At 43.0% G+C, this 23,722-nt stretch overlaps 1 protein-coding gene across 1 annotated transcript in view; it reads left to right on the plus strand.

Annotated features, from left to right (window-relative positions):
• LOC108271166 (mucin-5AC) overlaps positions 1–19,099 on the plus strand; it is a 29,672-nt gene extending 10,573 nt beyond the window's left edge. The window contains exons 30-48 of the mRNA XM_017478518.3: positions 306–11,663; positions 12,703–12,935; positions 13,261–13,432; positions 13,549–13,790; positions 13,915–14,098; positions 14,209–14,413; positions 15,144–15,313; positions 15,474–15,543; positions 15,647–15,762; positions 15,892–15,923; positions 16,166–16,334; positions 16,621–16,725; positions 16,881–16,921; positions 17,027–17,152; positions 17,248–17,343; positions 17,457–17,585; positions 18,268–18,307; positions 18,398–18,518; positions 18,623–19,099. Of these exons, the coding sequence (XP_017334007.2) occupies positions 306–11,663; positions 12,703–12,935; positions 13,261–13,432; positions 13,549–13,790; positions 13,915–14,098; positions 14,209–14,413; positions 15,144–15,313; positions 15,474–15,543; positions 15,647–15,762; positions 15,892–15,923; positions 16,166–16,334; positions 16,621–16,725; positions 16,881–16,921; positions 17,027–17,152; positions 17,248–17,343; positions 17,457–17,585; positions 18,268–18,307; positions 18,398–18,518; positions 18,623–18,815 (13,802 nt within the window). The 3' untranslated portion in view covers positions 18,816–19,099. The remainder of the gene's footprint in view (positions 1–305; positions 11,664–12,702; positions 12,936–13,260; positions 13,433–13,548; positions 13,791–13,914; positions 14,099–14,208; positions 14,414–15,143; positions 15,314–15,473; positions 15,544–15,646; positions 15,763–15,891; positions 15,924–16,165; positions 16,335–16,620; positions 16,726–16,880; positions 16,922–17,026; positions 17,153–17,247; positions 17,344–17,456; positions 17,586–18,267; positions 18,308–18,397; positions 18,519–18,622) is intronic.
• Positions 19,100–23,722: the final 4,623 nt, after the last annotated feature.

Here is a 23,722-nt window from a genome sequence, read left to right on the forward strand (position 1 = left end):
CACTATAACATGTATATTTGGTATACTCCATTTACAAGCTTCCAAATATATATATATATATATATATATATATATATATATATATATATATATATATATATATACAATACAATAAAATATATATACAATACAATACAATAAAACTGAAAGAAAAAAAGGCAATGGCAACCTCAACATCATTACTTTAAATTAGCATGCACTAGTAGCCCAAGAGAATAAACAGTAATCTTATGAAATCATTATTTGTACAAATTAACATGACTAAACCTGATTCAGTGCCTTTTATTCATCCTCTTGATAAACAGAAACAACAACTCCAAGTGCAACAACCACAGAAGCACCTACAGCAACTCCAGAAATCACGACAAGTGAAATCCTACCAACACAAATCTCTGTGACAACAGCAACAACAGCAATTGCTGCAATCACAAAGACACCTAGCATACTCACAGGCACAACAGGCACAACAGGCACAATAGGCACAACAGTAAAACTCACAACATCAATGGAAAGCATGTCACCTTCCTTACCAACAGAAATTACAAGCACAGCTCCACCAAAGACAACAGCCGTGCCGACAGGTATACCGACTACTCAGCCTTTCGAAACTACTATTGCCAAAGAAACCACTATTTCCCCAGAAAAAACAACATTGCCAATTACAACAGCTCCCATCACAACCACCACAAGACCAGAAGTAACGAGCAGTCTGCCTTCCACAGAGACCACCATATCACCAGAAATTACAACACTGACAACCAAACCAGTTGTAAAGGTAACAACAGTGCTTCCAGAAGTGACGACCACTGAGGTTCCTACATCTCCTTCCAAAGAGACCACAGGTCCAGCAGAAACAACAGCACTGACCACCACAGCTGCTCCAAAGACAACATCCGTGCCAACAGTTGTACCGACCACTCAGCCTTTGGAAACTACTATTGCCGAGAAAACCACTATTTCCCCAGAAAAAACAACATTGCCAATTACAACAGCTCCCATCACCACCAGCACAGGACCAGAAGTAACGAGCAGTCGGCCTTCCACAGAGACCACCATATCACCAGAAGTAACAACATTGACAACCAAACCAGTTGTAAAGGTAACCACAGTGCTTCCAGAAGTGACGACCACTGAGGTTCCTACATCTCCTTCCAAAGAGACCACCGGTCCAGCAGAAACAACAGCACTGACCACCACAGCTGCTCCAAAGACAACATCCGTGCCAACAGTTGTACCGACCACTCAACCTTTGGAAACTACTATTGCAGAGGAAACCACTATTTCCCCAGAAAAAACAACATTGCCAATTACAACTCCTCCAATCACCACCACCACAGGACCAGAAGTAACGAGCAGTCGGCCTTCCACAGAGACCACCATTTCACCAGAAATCACAACATTGACAACCAAACCAGTTGTAAAGGAAACAACAGTGGTTCTAGAAGTGACGACCACTAAGGTTCCTACATCTCCTTCCAAAGAGACCACAGGTCCAGCAGAAACAACAGCACCGACCACCACAGCTGCTCCAAAGACAACATCCGTGCCAACAGTTGTACCGACCACTCAACCTTTGGAAACTACTATTGCAGAGGAAACCACTATTTCCCCAGTAAAAACAACATTGCCAATTACAACTCCTCCAATCACCACCACCACAGGACCAGAAGTAACGAGCAGTCGGCCTTCCACAGAGACCACCATTTCACCAGAAATAACAACATTGACAACCAAACCAGTTGTAAAGGTAACCACAGTGCTTCCAGAAGTGACGACCACTGAGGTTCCTACATCTCCTTCCAAAGAGACCACAGGTCCAGCAGAAACAACAGCACTGACCACCACAGCTGCTCCAAAGACAACATCCGTGCCAACAGTTGTACCGACCACTCAGCCTTTGGAAACTACTACTGCTGAGGAAACCACTATTTCCACAGAAAAAACAACATTGCCAATTACAACTCCTCCAATCACCACCACCACAGGACCAGAAGTAACGAGCAGTCGGCCTTCCACAGAGACCACCATTTCACCAGAAATAACAACATTGACAACCAAACCAGTTGTAAAGGTAACCACAGTGCTTCCAGAAGTGACGACCACTGAGGTTCCTACATCTCCTTCCAAAGAGACCACAGGTCCAGCAGAAACAACAGCACTGACCACCACAGCTGCTCCAAAGACAACATCCGTGCCAACAGTTGTACCGACCACTCAGCCTTTGGAAACTACTACTGCTGAGGAAACCACTATTTCCACAGAAAAAACAACATTGCCAATTACAACTCCTCCAATCACCACCACCACAGGACCAGAAGTAACGAGCAGTCGGCCTTCCACAGAGACCACCATTTCACCAGAAATAACAACATTGACAACCAAACCAGTTGTAAAGGTAACAACAGTGCTTCCAGAAGTGACGACCACTGAGGTTCCTACATCTCCTTCCAAAGAAACCACAGGTCCAGCAGAAACAACAGCACTGACCACCACAGCTGCTCCAAAGACAACATCCGTGCCAACAGTTGTACCGACCACTCAACCTTTGGAAACTACTATTGCCGAGGAAACCACTATTTCCCCAGAAAAAACAACATTGCCAATTACAACTCCTCCAATCACCACCACCACAGGACCAGAAGTAACGAGCACTCGGCCTTCCACAGAGACCACCATTTCACCAGAAATAACAACATTGACAACCAAACCAGTTGTAAAGGTAACCACAGTGCTTCCAGAAGTGACGACCACTGAGGTTCCTACATCTCCTTCCAAAGAGACCACAGGTCCAGCAGAAACAACAGCACTGACCACCACAGCTGCTCCAAAGACAACATCCGTGCCAACAGTTGTACCGACCACTCAGCCTTTGGAAACTACTACTGCTGAGGAAACCACTATTTCCCCAGAAAAAACAACATTGCCAATTACAACTCCTCCAATCACCACCACCACAGGACCAGAAGTAACGAGCAGTCGGCCTTCCACAGAGACCACCATTTCACCAGAAATAACAACATTGACAACCAAACCAGTTGTAAAGGTAACCACAGTGCTTCCAGAAGTGACGACCACTGAGGTTCCTACATCTCCTTCCAAAGAGACCACAGGTCCAGCAGAAACAACAGCACTGACCACCACAGCTGCTCCAAAGACAACATCCGTGGCAACAGTTGTACCGACCACTCAGCCTTTGGAAACTACTACTGCTGAGGAAACCACTATTTCCCCAGAAAAAACAACATTGCCAATTACAACTCCTCCAATCACCACCACCACAGGACCAGAAGTAACGAGCACTCGGCCTTCCACAGAGACCACCATTTCACCAGAAATAACAACATTGACAACCAAACCAGTTGTAAAGGTAACAACAGTGCTTCCAGAAGTGACGACCACTGAGGTTCCTACATCTCCTTCCAAAGAAACCACAGGTCCAGCAGAAACAACAGCACTGACCACCACAGCTGCTCCAAAGACAACATCCGTGCCAACAGTTGTACCGACCACTCAACCTTTGGAAACTACTATTGCCGAGGAAACCACTATTTCCCCAGAAAAAACAACATTGCCAATTACAACTCCTCCAATCACCACCACCACAGGACCAGAAGTAACGAGCACTCGGCCTTCCACAGAGACCACCATTTCACCAGAAATAACAACATTGACAACCAAACCAGTTGTAAAGGTAACCACAGTGCTTCCAGAAGTGACGACCACTGAGGTTCCTACATCTCCTTCCAAAGAGACCACAGGTCCAGCAGAAACAACAGCACTGACCACCACAGCTGCTCCAAAGACAACATCCGTGCCAACAGTTGTACCGACCACTCAGCCTTTGGAAACTACTACTGCTGAGGAAACCACTATTTCCCCAGAAAAAACAACATTGCCAATTACAACTCCTCCAATCACCACCACCACAGGACCAGAAGTAACGAGCAGTCGGCCTTCCACAGAGACCACCATTTCACCAGAAATAACAACATTGACAACCAAACCAGTTGTAAAGGAAACAACAGTGGTTCTAGAAGTGACGACCACTAGGGTTCCTACATCTCCTTCCAAAGAGACCACAGGTCCAGCAGAAACAACAGCACTGACCACCACAGCTGCTCCAAAGACAACATCCGTGCCAACAGTTGTACCGACCACTCAGCCTTTGGAAACTACTATTGCTGAGGAAACCACTATTTCCCCAGAAAAAACAACATTGCCAATTACAACTCCTCCAATCACCACCACCACAGGACCAGAAGTAACGAGCAGTCGGCCTTCCACAGAGACAACCATTTCACCAGAAATAACAACATTGACAACCAAACCAGTTGTAAAGGTAACCACAGTGCTTCCAGAAGTGACGACCACTGAGGTTCCTACATCTCCTTCCAAAGAGACCACAGGTCCAGCAGAAACAACAGCACTGACCACCACAGCTGCTCCAAAGACAACATCCGTGCCAACAGTTGTACCGACCACTCAGCCTTTGGAAACTACTACTGCTGAGGAAACCACTATTTCCCCAGAAAAAACAACATTGCCAATTACAACTCCTCCAATCACCACCACCACAGGACCAGAAGTAACGAGCAGTCGGCCTTCCACAGAGACCACCATTTCACCAGAAATAACAACATTGACAACCAAACCAGTTGTAAAGGTAACCACAGTGCTTCCAGAAGTGACGACCACTGAGGTTCCTACATCTCCTTCCAAAGAGACCACAGGTCCAGCAGAAACAACAGCACTGACCACCACAGCTGCTCCAAAGACAACATCCGTGCCAACAGTTGTACCGACCACTCAGCCTTTGGAAACTACTACTGCTGAGGAAACCACTATTTCCACAGAAAAAACAACATTGCCAATTACAACTCCTCCAATCACCACCACCACAGGACCAGAAGTAACGAGCACTCGGCCTTCCACAGAGACCACCATTTCACCAGAAATAACAACATTGACAACCAAACCAGTTGTAAAGGTAACCACAGTGCTTCCAGAAGTGACGACCACTGAGGTTCCTACATCTCCTTCCAAAGAGACCACAGGTCCAGCAGAAACAACAGCACTGACCACTACAGCTGCTCCAAAGACAACATCCGTGCCAACAGTTGTACCGACCACTCAGCCTTTGGAAACTACTATTGCTGAGGAAACCACTATTTCCCCAGAAAAAACAACATTGCCAATTACAACTCCTCCAATCACCACCACCACAGGACCAGAAGTAACGAGCAGTCGGCCTTCCACAGAGACCACCATTTCACCAGAAATAACAACATTGACAACCAAACCAGTTGTAAAGGTAACCACAGTGCTTCCAGAAGTGACGACCACTGAGGTTCCTACATCTCCTTCCAAAGAGACCACAGGTCCAGCAGAAACAACAGCACTGACCACCACAGCTGCTCCAAAGACAACATCCGTGCCAACAGTTGTACCGACCACTCAGCCTTTGGAAACTACTACTGCTGAGGAAACCACTATTTCCCCAGAAAAAACAACATTGCCAATTACAACTCCTCCAATCACCACCACCACAGGACCAGAAGTAACGAGCAGTCGGCCTTCCACAGAGACCACCATTTCACCAGAAATAACAACATTGACAACCAAACCAGTTGTAAAGGTAACCACAGTGCTTCCAGAAGTGACGACCACTGAGGTTCCTACATCTCCTTCCAAAGAGACCACAGGTCCAGCAGAAACAACAGCACTGACCACTACAGCTGCTCCAAAGACAACATCCGTGCCAACAGTTGTACCGACCACTCAGCCTTTGGAAACTACTATTGCTGAGGAAACCACTATTTCCCCAGAAAAAACAACATTGCCAATTACAACTCCTCCAATCACCACCACCACAGGACCAGAAGTAACGAGCAGTCGGCCTTCCACAGAGACCACCATTTCACCAGAAATAACAACATTGACAACCAAACCAGTTGTAAAGGTAACCACAGTGCTTCCAGAAGTGACGACCACTGAGGTTCCTACATCTCCTTCCAAAGAGACCACAGGTCCAGCAGAAACAACAGCACTGACCACCACAGCTGCTCCAAAGACAACATCCGTGCCAACAGTTGTACCGACCACTCAGCCTTTGGAAACTACTACTGCTGAGGAAACCACTATTTCCCCAGAAAAAACAACATTGCCAATTACAACTCCTCCAATCACCACCACCACAGGACCAGAAGTAACGAGCAGTCGGCCTTCCACAGAGACCACCATTTCACCAGAAATAACAACATTGACAACCAAACCAGTTGTAAAGGTAACCACAGTGCTTCCAGAAGTGACGACCACTGAGGTTCCTACATCTCCTTCCAAAGAGACCACAGGTCCAGCAGAAACAACAGCACTGACCACCACAGCTGCTCCAAAGACAACATCCGTGCCAACAGTTGTACCGACCACTCAGCCTTTGGAAACTACTACTGCTGAGGAAACCACTATTTCCCCAGAAAAAACAACATTGCCAATTACAACTCCTCCAATCACCACCACCACAGGACCAGAAGTAACGAGCAGTCGGCCTTCCACAGAGACCACCATTTCACCAGAAATAACAACATTGACAACCAAACCAGTTGTAAAGGTAACCACAGTGCTTCCAGAAGTGACGACCACTGAGGTTCCTACATCTCCTTCCAAAGAGACCACAGGTCCAGCAGAAACAACAGCACTGACCACCACAGCTGCTCCAAAGACAACATCCGTGCCAACAGTTGTACCGACCACTCAGCCTTTGGAAACTACTACTGCTGAGGAAACCACTATTTCCCCAGAAAAAACAACATTGCCAATTACAACTCCTCCAATCACCACCACCACAGGACCAGAAGTAACGAGCAGTCGGCCTTCCACAGAGACCACCATTTCACCAGAAATAACAACATTGACAACCAAACCAGTTGTAAAGGTAACCACAGTGCTTCCAGAAGTGACGACCACTGAGGTTCCTACATCTCCTTCCAAAGAGACCACAGGTCCAGCAGAAACAACAGCACTGACCACCACAGCTGCTCCAAAGACAACATCAGTGCCAACAGTTGTACCGACCACTCAGCCTTTGGAAACTACTACTGCTGAGGAAACCACTATTTCCCCAGAAAAAACAACATTGCCAATTACAACTCCTCCAATCACCACCACCACAGGACCAGAAGTAACGAGCAGTCGGCCTTCCACAGAGACCACCATTTCACCAGAAATAACAACATTGACAACCAAACCAGTTGTAAAGGTAACCACAGTGCTTCCAGAAGTGACGACCACTGAGGTTCCTACATCTCCTTCCAAAGAGACCACAGGTCCAGCAGAAACAACAGCACTGACCACCACAGCTGCTCCAAAGACAACATCCGTGCCAACAGTTGTACCGACCACTCAGCCTTTGGAAACTACTACTGCTGAGGAAACCACTATTTCCCCAGAAAAAACAACATTGCCAATTACAACTCCTCCAATCACCACCACCACAGGACCAGAAGTAACGAGCAGTCGGCCTTCCACAGAGACCACCATTTCACCAGAAATAACAACATTGACAACCAAACCAGTTGTAAAGGTAACAACAGTGCTTCCAGAAGTGACGACCACTGAGGTTCCTACATCTCCTTCCAAAGAGACCACAGGTCCAGCAGAAACAACAGCACTGACCACCACAGCTGCTCCAAAGACAACATCCGTGCCAACAGTTGTACCGACCACTCAGCCTTTGGAAACTACTACTGCTGAGGAAACCACTATTTCCCCAGAAAAAACAACATTGCCAATTACAACTCCTCCAATCACCACCACCACAGGACCAGAAGTAACGAGCAGTCGGCCTTCCACAGAGACCACCATTTCACCAGAAATAACAACATTGACAACCAAACCAGTTGTAAAGGTAACCACAGTGCTTCCAGAAGTGACGACCACTGAGGTTCCTACATCTCCTTCCAAAGAGACCACAGGTCCAGCAGAAACAACAGCACTGACCACCACAGCTGCTCCAAAGACAACATCCGTGCCAACAGTTGTACCGACCACTCAGCCTTTGGAAACTACTACTGCTGAGGAAACCACTATTTCCCCAGAAAAAACAACATTGCCAATTACAACTCCTCCAATCACCACCACCACAGGACCAGAAGTAACGAGCACTCGGCCTTCCACAGAGACCACCATTTCACCAGAAATAACAACATTGACAACCAAACCAGTTGTAAAGGTAACCACAGTGCTTCCAGAAGTGACGACCACTGAGGTTCCTACATCTCCTTCCAAAGAGACCACAGGTCCAGCAGAAACAACAGCACTGACCACCACAGCTGCTCCAAAGACAACATCCGTGCCAACAGTTGTACCGACCACTCAGCCTTTGGAAACTACTACTGCTGAGGAAACCACTATTTCCCCAGAAAAAACAACATTGCCAATTACAACTCCTCCAATCACCACCACCACAGGACCAGAAGTAACGAGCAGTCGGCCTTCCACAGAGACCACCATTTCACCAGAAATAACAACATTGACAACCAAACCAGTTGTAAAGGTAACCACAGTGCTTCCAGAAGTGACGACCACTGAGGTTCCTACATCTCCTTCCAAAGAGACCACAGGTCCAGCAGAAACAACAGCACTGACCACCACAGCTGCTCCAAAGACAACATCCGTGCCAACAGTTGTACCGACCACTCAACCTTTGGAAACTACTATTGCAGAGGAAACCACTATTTCTCCAGAAAAAACAACATTGCCAATTACAACTCCTCCAATCACCACCACCACAGGACCAGAAGTAACGAGCAGTCGGCCTTCCACAGAGACCACCATTTCACCAGAAATAACAACATTGACAACCAAACCAGTTGTAAAGGTAACCACAGTGCTTCCAGAAGTGACGACCACTGAGGTTCCTACATCTCCTTCCAAAGAGACCACAGGTCCAGCAGAAACAACAGCACTGACCACCACAGCTGCTCCAAAGACAACATCCGTGCCAACAGTTGTACCGACCACTCAGCCTTTGGAAACTACTACTGCTGAGGAAACCACTATTTCCCCAGAAAAAACAACATTGCCAATTACAACTCCTCCAATCACCACCACCACAGGACCAGAAGTAACGAGCAGTCGGCCTTCCACAGAGACCACCATTTCACCAGAAATAACAACATTGACAACCAAACCAGTTGTAAAGGAAACAACAGTGGTTCTAGAAGTGACGACCACTGAGGTTCCTACATCTCCTTCCAAAGAAACCACAGGTCCAGCAGAAACAACAGCACTGACCACCACAGCTGCTCCAAAGACAACATCCGTGCCAACAGTTGTACCGACCACTCAACCTTTGGAAACTACTATTGCCGAGGAAACCACTATTTCCCCAGAAAAAACAACATTGCCAATTACAACTCCTCCAATCACCACCACCACAGGACCAGAAGTAACGAGCAGTCGGCCTTCCACAGAGACCACCATTTCACCAGAAATAACAACATTGACAACCAAACCAGTTGTAAAGGTAACCACAGTGCTTCCAGAAGTGACGACCACTGAGGTTCCTACATCTCCTTCCAAAGAGACCACAGGTCCAGCAGAAACAACAGCACTGACCACCACAGCTGCTCCAAAGACAACATCCGTGCCAACAGTTGTACCGACCACTCATCCTTTGGAAACTACTACTGCTGAGGAAACCACTATTTCCCCAGAAAAAACAACATTGCCAATTACAACTCCTCCAATCACCACCACCACAGGACCAGAAGTAACGAGCAGTCGGCCTTCCACAGAGACCACCATTTCACCAGAAATAACAACATTGACAACCAAACCAGTTGTAAAGGTAACCACAGTGCTTCCAGAAGTGACGACCACTGAGGTTCCTACATCTCCTTCCAAAGAGACCACAGGTCCAGCAGAAACAACAGCACTGACCACTACAGCTGCTCCAAAGACAACATCCGTGCCAACAGTTGTACCGACCACTCAGCCTTTGGAAACTACTATTGCTGAGGAAACCACTATTTCCCCAGAAAAAACAACATTGCCAATTACAACTCCTCCAATCACCACCACCACAGGACCAGAAGTAACGAGCAGTCGGCCTTCCACAGAGACCACCATTTCACCAGAAATAACAACATTGACAACCAAACCAGTTGTAAAGGTAACCACAGTGCTTCCAGAAGTGACGACCACTGAGGTTCCTACATCTCCTTCCAAAGAGACCACAGGTCCAGCAGAAACAACAGCACTGACCACCACAGCTGCTCCAAAGACAACATCCGTGCCAACAGTTGTACCGACCACTCAACCTTTGGAAACTACTATTGCCGAGGAAACCACTATTTCCCCAGAAAAAACAACATTGCCAATTACAACTCCTCCAATCACCACCACCACAGGACCAGAAGTAACGAGCAGTCGGCCTTCCACAGAGACCACCATTTCACCAGAAATAACAACATTGACAACCAAACCAGTTGTAAAGGAAACAACAGTGGTTCTAGAAGTGACGACCACTAGGGCTCCTACATCTCCTTCCAAAGAGACCACAGGTCCAGCAGAAACAACAGCACTGACCACCACAGCTGCTCCAAAGACAACATCCGTGCCAACAGTTGTACCGACCACTCAGCCTTTTGAAACTACTACTGCTGAGGAAACCACTATTTCCCCAGAAAAAACAACATTGCCAATTACAACTCCTCCAATCACCACCACCACAGGACCAGAAGTAACGAGCAGTCGGCCTTCCACAGAGACCACCATTTCACCAGAAATAACAACATTGACAACCAAACCAGTTGTAAAAGAAACAACAGTGGTTCTAGAAGTGACGACCACTAGGGCTCCTACATCTCCTTCCAAAGAGACCACAGGTCCAGCAGAAACAACAGCACTGACCACCACAGCTGCTCCAAAGACAACATCCGTGCCAACAGTTGTACCGACCACTCAGCCTTTGGAAACTACTACTGCTGAGGAAACCACTATTTCCCCAGAAAAAACAACATTGCCAATTACAACTCCTCCAATCACCACCACCACAGGACCAGAAGTAACGAGCAGTCGGCCTATCACAGAGACCACCATTTCACCAGAAATAACAACATTGACAACCAAACCAGTTGTAAAGGTAACCACAGTGCTTCCAGAAGTGACGACCACTGAGGTTCCTACATCTCCTTCCAAAGAGACCACAGGTCCAGCAGAAACAACAGCACAGACCACCACAGCTGCTCCAAAGACAACATCCGTGCCAACAGTTATACCGACCACTCAGCCTTTGGAAACTACTATTGCCGAGGAAACCACTATTTCCCCAGAAAAAACAACATTGCCAATTACAACTGCTCCCATCACCACCACCAAAGGACCAGAAGAAACCTCTATTTTCCCAGAAAAAACCACACTGCCAATTACATCTCCTTCCATCACCCCTACCACAAGACCAGAAATAACAACAGCGACAAGTATCCCGACTTCACTAGTCACCACATCTATTCCTACGACAACAATTACAATTGTAACTGGACCCAAACCAACTACTTTACTTCCAACAACAGGCTTGCAAAAGAACATTAGTAGTACTATAACTTCACCTGTGACATCAGCAGCAGTCTGTTGTTTTGTGAATGGAACAAATTATCCCTCAGGTAAGACTTATTCACAACTAGTATATATATATAAAAGTTATTTTATATATCATAGTTACTCAACTGCCATTGAAAATCAGGTTTATTGCCAATCTTCCAGCTGTTTGCAATGAACAAATCAAACAAAAGCAAGTGAAATACTTCAACACAATGAATGCTTCAATTGGTGGTGGGATTCTGTTCTCCACCGAACAGATTCCCTAAACTTCTATGGCTAATTTATATGATTTTGAACAACATTTTTTGTGCTTTTGGGTCAGTAGTGGTGAACGTCTTGGAGTTCTGGCATGGAAACTTTGTGCGTTTAGTACGCACCTTACTGTACTCACTGAAACCTCAGTGCCTGTTACACCAAGTCTTGCTGCAGGTCTTTTGCAGTCACTCGAGGGTTTTTCACAACCTGCCTTCTCACAAATCTGCAGCAGTTGATAGTTTCCTTTTTCTGCCTCATCCAGGTAGCGTACACTCAACAAACCCCTAGCCAGTTCAGGTATTTCATGTCTTCCAGCTCAAGCACATCTGGTGCAACTAATGAAGCCCTTGATTAGTTCTATCAGGTGTGCTTGGGACAACACCTGTTCTGCATATTTGTGCTGTTGCGAGGGATTCTATTCAGGGGGTTGAATAATTTTACGACTGGAGAAATCATTATAAGTTGCATTTTCAGTTGAATTTGGGGAAACCACTTGAAGCATTCAAGCATTCACTTGAAGTGGATAATAGTTTGTGTTAAACCATTTAACCCTTTTAACCAGTACATTCCCCCGGCGGAATGGAAAACAACTTAACAAAACAGGCGAAAATGACATTTTTTGGCCACTGGTAAGAAAAGTTAAATTGCTTTTGCTTGATTTGTTCATTGCCTGATTTGCAATTGGGGTTGAATTATTTTGATTGCAACCATATTATATATGTATATATATGTATATACAAAATATATATATATATATATATGTATATATATATATGTATGTACAAAAATATATTATTATTGTATATTTAAAATTGTAATTTATATCAAATGTCTTGTATTTTTTAGACACTATCATTTATAATGTAACTGATGGCTTTGGGTGGTGCTATATTGCATACTGCAATGCCACTTGCGACGTTGATACAAAGTCATATTCCTGTTTGACAACACCACCTCCACTTACCACAACACCATTCAGTACCACAGCATTTATAAGTACTCCAACAAGTATTCCCACTGTTGCCACGCTTCCTACAACTGTAGCCCCAGACTGTACCACTATTAACCCACCAAGAAAGGTAATTTTAGACAAAACTTCTAACTGTTATTTATCCGAGCTTACTATTTAGTTGTTGAACCTGAAGTGTAATACGCATTAACTACTTATTCAGTAACTACATTAAAACCAGCAAGAAAAATGTGTAGTTATGAGACTTAAGAATGTAGCTATTACTTCCAGAAGAAGTTATTATTATTGCACATAAATTAGTGGCAGAAATATCTTACAAGTAGATAGTAGTAGTAGATTTTCCACTGCAAAGCTGCTATTTTCTAGAATATATTATAAACATTATAGTTTTATTTGCAATAATCAATTAATTTTTTTTTTTTAAACAATTACAGGATGGGGAGTCCTGGAAAGTGGATAATTGCACCACTGCAACATGTACCAATGGCTCGGTCATCTATGAACCACACAAGTGTAGCCCAGTTGAACAGATAAACTGTGCAAATGGCCGAACACCCATTAAGGTTTACGATGACACTGGCTGTTGCTTCAAATACGAATGTGAATGTAAGCTGAGTATTTATATTGAAGCATTTACAAATATGACTTGATCATGTCTCTGTTCATATGCATGCTGCTAATTTCAAAGGTTTATCATATTTATTTGACATGTGTTAACACAGGCTCTTGTAGTGGATGGAGTGGCTCTCATTATGTCACATTTGATGGAACCGCTTATACCTTCAGTGATAACTGCTCATACATTTTGGTTCAAGAAATTTACAATAAAAATCTGAAAATCATCCTTGACAAGGGAGTATGCAGCGATGGGAGCTCCTTCTGCCCACAGAGCCTGATAATTACATACAATTCCCAGGATGTTATTCTGACCCAGAAAATGACTTCAAATGGTGCAACCAATGTGGTAATGTTGTCTCTCTAATATTATGATGTTTTTCTTGTGTACTGTTCCTGCCATCATATTCCCCAGCTACTATGTAGATCACAAAATTAATGTCTGTTTTGTATGTCTTTCTAAAACATTGCAGGTGTTGGTGAATAACAAACAAGTCTATCCTATTTTCAAAAATGTTAATTACATCATCACAAGCACAGGCATGGAGGTCACAGTGCAGATTCCAGAGATTCAGGCTCAAGTGACCTACACAGGCAACACTTTTAACATTGACTTGCCCTTCTCTGAGTTTCAGAACAATACAGAAGGTCTATGTGGTGAGTAAAATCTCTCATTTAATGAAGACATAGATCAAATACTTTAACAGATGATAAATCAAAGCAAACTGATTGATAGCATATCCTTTATTCCATCATTCTTTTCCCAGGGACCTGTGATAACAGTCAAACAAATGACTGCAGGTCACCCTCTGGTCAAATCGAGTCTTGTGAGCACACTGCACCAAAGTGGCAGGTTCCCAATAAGACGTGCATAACACCCACCACTCCCCCTCCAATTACCATTAGTACCATTTCTCCCTCCACAACGCCCTACCCATGCCAGCCAGGCATTTGTGAGCTCTTCAACAGCAGGTGAAAAGCAACAACAATATCCTAATTAGGTTCATGTCTGATTACATGTTTTATTTGATTGAGTAGTTGTCTAAAAGTTCAGATAAAGGTTTATGCAATTAGATTTTGAAATAAATGATCAGATACCAATCTAAATCAAGCCTAGTTAGCAAGCTGGCATGACTGTATACTTAATTTTAACAAGTAGACAAAGAAATACTTTGTTCCTTTCAAATGGGTCTGAACTTATTGTTCGTCTTCAGAATATTCAGCATAACAGCGTGCATAATGGAAACACGGATGTTTATATTTTCTTTCATAGGCTAGACATTCAGTTAAGCAATGTAAAAACAATGTTTTTAGAATGTGTTGGCCACTTGCTATCGCGCTAGAATGTGAAACAGCCACACAGACAGGGACATGAAGTACATTTCTATCCCAATGTATGGAAATGTACTTCACGTACCTGTTTGTGTGTCTGTTTCACATTAGAGCACAATAGCAAGTGGCCAAAATGCATGGCTTCTGTCAAAACTGTGGCAACATAATGTTAGTCATTTAGCAAAGTATATGAACCGGCAGATTTAGCAAAATACATGAAGTAACAAAAGTTTTAAAAAAAAAGAAAAAAAATGATATAAAGAAAATAATTACAGAGGAACTTTTTACAGGCACTACAGCATATGATAAAAAATAGAGGTATAAAAATTACTTTTAAAGAATTTTTTTCCTCTCTCTCTCACATCATCAGTGTGTTTGAAGAATGCCGTAGCATCATTCCTTTAGATCCATATATGAAAAGTTGCACACAGGATGTGTGCTCTGGAAGCTCTGCTTGCTCGAGCCTGCAGGCTTATGCATCCGCATGCGCTAAGGCAGGAATGTGCCTGAACTGGAGGAATTACACTAACGGAGAATGCGGTGAGCGATTATGCTAAACTTCTGCACATTTATAATCCTTTCTTGAGTCACTTGCGAGATTATTTTGTAGTATATTAGTGGAATGGTCTGATACAGGTCTGGTGTGGTAACAGTCCAGCCAATGTGGATATGTTATTCATAAACATGACCTGTTTTGCAGAGGTTACATGTCCTTCTTCTAAAGTCTATGAAGCCTGTGGCCCTGCTGTTCCTCCAACCTGCAATTCTCAGTAATGTCCCCCACCCTCTACACACTAAAAAACAAACACATAATCATCCTAATCTTATGATTAATTAAAACATAACAAACACTGCATATTGTGATCATGCCAGGCATAATACCATGTACCAGGAGATAATGGAATCTGCAGAAAAGCAGGAGGGATGTTTCTGTATGGAAGGCACCACGCTGTTCAACACATACTCGGGTGTCTGCGTTACGTCCTGCGGTAATACACCACCTCCAACTTCTGTAGCTTTGTAAAACATGTGTGTTTGTGTTTAAGATGACGTTTCAGATCATCTGCAGAGTTGAACAAATGTCTTTTTTGACCTGTGCTTTTGTCGTTGTTTTCCAGCTTGCATAGGCCCTGATGGCACTCCCAAAATGGTAAGTATTCATAAACTTGACGAATACATGTCCCTGAGAGCCAACAGACTTGAATTGGTTTATGAGTGCCATGAAGGAGGCACACCATCATGCTCCTCTGTTTCTTTTAATCGAACCACACAATGTTGTTTTAATCTCTTTTAACCATTAGATCGTTATTCACTTATCCTGATCCTACAGCCTCAGAGCTTTGAGTACTGTATACGGCGTACACCTTACATCTTTCTTTCTTTCTTTTTCAGCCGAACGAAACCTGGCAAGTTGGCTGCCAAATGTGTGAGTGTGATGGTGAGACCTTGAGCATACAGTGTAACCCAGTGGTATGTCCAACCGAGGTGATGCCCACTTGTGATCGAGCTGGAGAAGTTCTCAGAAACAAAACAGACGGCTGCTGTGAGAGCTACGAATGTCGTGAGTGATGTGGCACCATCTATGTATCACTAAAAGGACTAGTAGCCATTTAAAAAAAAAGTCATTCATCATTACGGGCTTGATTTCCTTTAACGCACCTGAAGAATCATTTTGTATAATCATCGTATATATAAAACTCATAAATATCATATTTCTATTACGGAGATGATCTGGGGCTTTTCCATATCCACCAGTGCCACCAGCACTTTGATGAAAAGACGAGAAGGTGGATTTCAGATTGGAAAGTGATTTGACGTTTATGCTTTGCTCATTTTTTCCCCTGCAGAGTGTGATCCAACTCAGTGTGTGATGACCACTGTGGGCTGCCCTCTGGGTTTCACCCAGGACATGGATTCAAAACAAGGAGACTGCTGTCCTACATACACCTGCAGTGAGTATACATAAGCATAAACGTCAAGATAAAATAGAATCGCAAGATTATAAAATAGACCTAAACACGGGCATTACAATGGTACAAAAGGCACTTTAAAAAAACGGTGAGTAAATAGAATAAAAATGAACACTCCACATTTTTTTATTTTTTAGAACCTATGAAAGTCTGTGTGCAGAACGGAACAATGTATCAGGTAAGGTTGGGCCTAGGATTCATTCCTCTTTATACCTGGCATGTTATCTGATAAATTACGCTAGGCTAATTCATCCTAACACTGATGAATGTATTTACTCTCTAGCCGGGCTCCCCCATGCCCAGTGATAATGTGTGTGAGGAATGCGAATGTGGCACGGTGATGGATTCCAGCACTGAACTTCTGACTCCGGTGTGCACACCAAAAGACTGTAATCTGACGTGTGACAAGGTAAAGCACAGACTGGGAAAAACTCACAACATTTCCCCAAAATAAATGAGGAAAAAAAACAAAAATAATGCTAAACCCTGTGTTTTTTTTTTAAGGGTTATGAGAATAAGCCTGTCCCTGGCAAGTGCTGTGGAGAGTGTGTGAGGACGAGCTGCGTGGTCACGATTAATAACGTCACAGTGACCATCCCGGTGAGTGCAGCATACCTTTAACCCTGGCTTATTAACCCTAGTACACCCTTTAAAACACACACAGAATGTCAGACATTTGATCTCCCCTGATGGCATTTCTGATCCGTCCGCAGGTTAACGAAACAGTTTCCCCACCTGATGATAAATGTGTGAAATACACCTGCCAGGATGTTAACGGTGACCCCATGGTAAAGGAAAGCAAGAAAATATGTCCCGATTTCAACCCAGAAATCTGTGTCCCGGTGAGTTTTGGTTTTCATTCTTTCTTCCTCAGAACTAGTTGAATTTATATTATGAAATCTAACGTTAGTAAGCGTGCTAGTAAGGCTGCGTGTGGGCCGGGAGCTGTAGCGCTGCGTACAATCTAAATTTCATTTGGCACAAATAATTATTACCTATATATCTGTATATACCCTATATACCTATATATCCTATACATCTCTGGTATTTTTAGGACCTGGTATTCAGTTAGATTCAATAAAATAAAAATAGCATGACTATGCTATTTGGAAATGTCCCCATGTCTGTCTGTGATCCCAAATAGCTAGCATGCTAGTCAATATGCTAGTCAATATGCTAGTCAATATGCTAGTTAGGAAACTAGCTCGAATTTGTCTTGAAATGTGCTGACATTTTCTCAGGGATTTATTTAAAAGTCGTCAGACCTGTCAACATTGTACCATATTTTAAGCTATATCGTACATCGCTAACATTAGCTAACTAGCTCTATGAACATACACCAGGTTTTTAACGGCTGTACTGAGAAAATTTGAGTTTGTGGATAATTAAGCATTATTCGTTAATGAGAAATACCACGATATCTATTTCTATAGCTTCTTCACTGACGATATTAATGAATTGTTCTACACCCTACAAATGACAGGGGGAAAAAATCACATTTATGACGGTTCTCTTTCTCTATAGGGAACAGAGACGACTGATGCTGACGGCTGCTGCATGAGCTGTAAGTGAAAGCCACAGCGCATGATATTTTTCCTGAGAAATGCTGTATTTCCTGTAAGACTGACCCTTGGCTTCTCCACTTGCTCTCTAGGTACTCCACAGAGCAACTGTAACGTCCATACGAACACCACGGTGCTGGTCCATGACAACTGCAAAAGCACATCTCCGGTCGAGATCACTTCCTGCTCGGGAACCTGTGGCACTTCCTCTGTGTGAGTATGAATCGAAATTCTCAACAGCATTCTGGCATCTCACAAACGCTAGCAACATTCGAGTGATTGACTGTCCCTCCTCCGTCCTGCTTTGGATATCACAGGTACTCTGCAGAGTCCAACACACTGATGCACGCATGCTCCTGCTGTCAGGAAGAGAAAACCAGTCAGAAGCAAGTGAAGATGATTTGCTCTGATGGATCAACGACCACGTTCACATACATTCACATCGACTCGTGCGGCTGCATGAAATCCGAGTGCAAAGAAGCAGCGCAGAAACGCCGAAGGAGACGCTGAACGGGCCTCATTAATCTTTCATCAGTGACGGAAATGTATTGATTTATGTCATAGTGTAAGTTTCCTCTCTAGTAGTCCATGTAGTGCTTCTCATCTTCTTCTTGCAACTGTATGCAATAAGTTGTCAAATGGAGAAAAATCTGTTTTCACGTTTTTATTATTATTAATTATTGTAAGGAAATGTTACAAGCTTGCTGGAGTAAGGTGTTCAGTTCAGTGTGCTGTGCTTATTATCTTTGTCCTTTGTCTTTTAGTTCTCAATAAACTACTGCAGTTTAAAGCTTTGACCTGGTCCCGTTTTCTTTTTGTTGTTGTTGTTTTTACAATTTTCTTTGTCTGGTCTGCAGTGACGTGTTTGACAATTTCACGGACAAAAAGACCTCATTATTTATAGTGTGTTTTAAAGGTACATACAGTCCCTATGGAACTATTGGAACAGCAAAGTCCAATTCGTTAGTTTGTGCTGTACACCAAAGACATTTGGGCTTTGAGATCAAAAGATGGAGATGAGATGAACCTACCTACACATCAGCTACTGCACATAGCTTCATAAATAACCTCGCAGAAACATCAATTAGATTTGGATCACCGTCAGATCACACAGAACTCGATCAGGCGACTGAAAGCTTGGAGTCAACACTCCGCTACACGCTAGATAGAGTGGCTCCACTCAAAAGGAAAATAATTAGAGAAAAAAAATTAGCACCCTGGTATAACGATCAAACGCGAACCTTAAAACAGACAACTCGACAATTAGAACGTAAATGGCATCAAACCAAACTGGTGATATTTCAAACAGCATGAAAGGAGAGCCTACTGAAATATAGGAAATCTCTTGGCGATGCTAGAAAAATCTATTTCTCCACCTTAATAGGAGACAACAAAAACAATTCTAGATTCCTTTTCAACACAGTAGCAAAATTAACTAGGAATACAACCACTACAGAGAGAAACACTCAATCATTACATAGCAGTGAAGATTTCATGAGATTTTCCAATGATAAGGTTGAAAATATTAGACGTGAAATACAGGCCATTAAATTAAAACCGGACAGTACTGTAACAAACCCATTACATGACAATGTAGCAATATCAGATCAATGTTTAGAGTGTTTTGCTCCGCTTAGAGAGACCGAACTAGCTACATTAATCTCTTCAGCCAATTCATCAACTTGCATACTAGATCCCGTACCTACATGTTTGTTTAAACAGATTTGTCCAGTAGTAATTGAGCCACTTCTAAATATAATCAATTCTTCCCTAAGCACTGGCTATGTACCTAAATCACTTAAATTAGCAGTTATTAAACCCTTGATTAAAAAACCTGATCTTGACCCGTCTCAATTGTCCAACTATAGACCAATATCAAATCTCCCCTTCATCTCTAAGATTTTAGAAAAGGTTGTAGCAAAGCAGTTATGCTCGTACTTAGATAGGAATAACATTCATGAAATGTATCAGTCAGGATTTAGACCTCATCATAGCACAGAGACAGCGTTAGTTAAAGTAGTAAATGACCTTCTACTGACTTACGATCAGGGTTGTGTCTCGCTGCTTGTGTTACTCGACCTTAGTGCAGCATTTGATACTATAGATCACACTATTCTCCTTGATAGATTAGAAAATGTTGTTGGTATTAAGGGAACGGTCCTCTCCTGTCTCAGGTCTTATCTGACCGATCGTTATCAGTTCGTAGATGTAAATGGTGATTTCTCCATGCGTACTGAGGTTACTTTTGGAGTTCCACAGGGTTCTGTTTTAGGCCCACTGCTCTTTACTTTATATATGCTACCCCTAGGTCAAATTATTCGTAAACATGGAATTAGCTTCCACTGTTATGCTGATGATACACAGTTGTATGTTTCAGCGAAGCCAGAGGACAGACAGAAGCTTAGTAAAGTTGAGGACTGTGTAAAGGACATTAGACGTTGGATGATTATTAACTTCCTTCTACTTAATTCTAATAAATCAGAAATACTTTTATTAGGCCCACGTGTAGCTAGAAGTATTCTTTCTGATCACATGGTTACTCTGGATGGTCTTTCTGTTTCATCATGTGCAGCAGTTAAAGACCTTGGAGTGATTATTGACTCCAGCCTATCATTTGATGCTCATGTAGATAATATTACTAGGATAGCCTTCTTTCATCTCAGAAATATTTCTAAAATAAGAAACATATTGTCACTACATGATGCGGAAATACTAGTTCATGCATTCGTCACCTCTAGATTAGATTATTGTAATGCCTTACTGTCTGGATGTTCCAGTAGGAATATAAATAAGCTCCAGTTAGTCCAGAATGCAGCTGCTAGAGTCCTAACTAGAACTAGAAGATACGACCATATCACACCGATATTATCAATACTGCATTGACTCCCAGTAAAATCTCGCATTAAATATAAAATACTCTTATTAACCTATAAAGCACTAAATGGTCTCGCGCTGCAATATCTAAGCGACCTTTTGGTTTTCTATGATCCGCCACGCCTACTTAGATCAAAAGATGCAGGCTATCTGACGGTACCTCGAATAGTGAAGGCTACAGCAGGGGGAAGAGCTTTCTCTTATAGAGCCCCACAGTTATGGAACAGTCTTCCTATTAGTGTTCGGGACTCAGACACAGTCTCAGTGTTTAAGTCTAAGCTTAAAACGTATTTGTTTACTCAAGCCTACCCTGACTAGATTCTGTTCTACTACTTCGCAGTCATAATGATCTTTTCTCTCCTCTCTCCTTTCGCCGAGCCACACACGATTTTATGGAGATACTAGAGATCCAGATCCTTTCTGCCTCTGGATGGAGCTCAAATCTTCTCTAATTCCAGACTGCTGGGACTACGGCTGCTCCTAACACCATACAGACTTCATATAAATCCATAATGAACTTTTTCACACTATCTGTTGTTACCCAGATGAGGACGGGTTCCCTTCTGAGTCGGGTTCCTCTCAAGGTTTCTTCCTCTTAAAACATCTTAGGGAGTTTTTCCTCGCCACCGTTGCCACTCAGCGGCTTGCTCAGTTGGGATAAATTCACACCTTTAATATCTGTATACCATGTTGATATTTCTGTAAAGCTGCTTTGAGACAATGTCTATTGTAAAAAGTGCTATACAAATAAAATTGAATTGAATTGAATTGAATAGATGAAAGTTTAGGATTTCAGCTTTGATTTCTTGGTGTTCACATCTATACAGAGAACCTTATGTAGCAGACCACTGTGGAAAAAAGTACGGGAACAGTCTTGCAATAAACTAAAGCAAATAACACAGGCTTTTACCCCAGCTTCTTTCAGTAGTTGTGTGTTTCGGGGGGGTTTCTCCATTCAGTCTCCTCTTCAGGAGGTGAGGTGCTGATCAGTTGGGTGAAGGTCTGGTGATGGACGTGTCCAGTCTAAAACCTTCCCCCTGATGAAGTCCTGTGTTGAGGTGGAAGTGTGTTTTGGATCGTTGTTTTGCTGCATGATGAAGTTCCTGCTGATTCATTCGGATGTATCTCTCTGTAAATCTGCAGACAGGATGTTCCTGTAAACTTCTATTCAATTCAATTCAATTTTATTTGTATAGCACTTTTTACAATAGACATTGTCTCAAAGCAGCTTTACAGAAACAGCAACATGGTATACAGATATTAAAGGTGTGAATTTATCCCAACTGAGCAAGCCACTGAGTGGCGACGGTGGCAAGGAAAAACTCCCTAAGATGTTTTAAGAGGAAGAAACCTTGAGAGGAACCCGACTCAGAAGGGAACCCATCCTCATCTGGGTAACAACAGATAGTATGGAAAAAGTTCATTATGGATTTATATGAAGTCTGTATGGCGTTAGGAGCAGCCGTAGTCCCAGCAGTCTGGAATTAGAGAAGATTTGAGCTCCATCCAGAGGCAGAAAGGATCTGGATCTCTAAATCTGATCTACCTGTCTTTTGCTGCACCAGAAAATAGAAAACAAACTTCTGAATTCATTCTGCTGCTCCATCATGAGTTCATCATCAATAATGATTAGAGAGAATGTTCCAGAAGAAGTTGTGCAAGCCTGAGCCATGACGCTACCTCCACCATGTTCCACAGATGAGCTTGTATGTTCTGGATCATGAGCAGATCCTTAGCTTTGGTCTTTCCATCACTTTAGTAGAGGTTCATCTCAGTTCCAGAATTTTGTGGATCATCTCTGTATTTCTTTGTGAATTCCAGTCTGGCTTTTGATTCTTACTGCTGAGTGGTTTCCATCTTGTGGTACGGCTGATATTTCTGCTCTCGAAGTCTTCTCTGAACGGTGTATTATGAGACCTTCACCCTGCCCTGTGGAGGTCGTTGGTGATGTCACTGACTGTTGTCTTTGGGAGGTTTTTTCTTCACAGTTCTCGCAACGTTTCTGTAAACAGCCGTTTTCCTCGGCCGAGCCATTCGGTGTCTGTTCCTCAGTACACCAGTGGTTTCTTTTTTGTCGCAGTACATTCCAGATTATTCTATTGGCTATACCCAATGTTATCCTTTTTAACAACAAACGCAGCCTTCACAGGTGAAACTGACGGCTAAAACCCAGCGTAGATGTTTAAACGCGACACACCTGGGTAACAACAAACACCTGTCAGTCCCATGTTCAATTATTTTTTGTTCACCTAAAAATTGAGTGGTCTGATACAACCTTGTGGTGTTTCAAAAATCTACATATCATATACATATCAGGAAATACAAGCTGAAATGCTAAACTCTCTTCCCATAGTCATCTTTTGCTCTCAAACCCAAATGTCTTTCATTCAGACACGCTGTCCTTACGCACACATTATCTGAGCAGCACACTGGCACACCCTGCCAGCAATCCTTTCTTAAGCAGCTTTCTTCTAAACACTGCAGATACCGGTTTTACCTGAAACTCACTTTATCAACTACAAAGACTCCTGTAAACCTGCAAG

The sequence above is a fragment of the Ictalurus punctatus genome, chromosome 10 (assembly GCF_001660625.3).
Source record: "Ictalurus punctatus breed USDA103 chromosome 10, Coco_2.0, whole genome shotgun sequence".
NCBI classification, from domain to species: domain Eukaryota; kingdom Metazoa; phylum Chordata; class Actinopteri; order Siluriformes; family Ictaluridae; genus Ictalurus; species Ictalurus punctatus.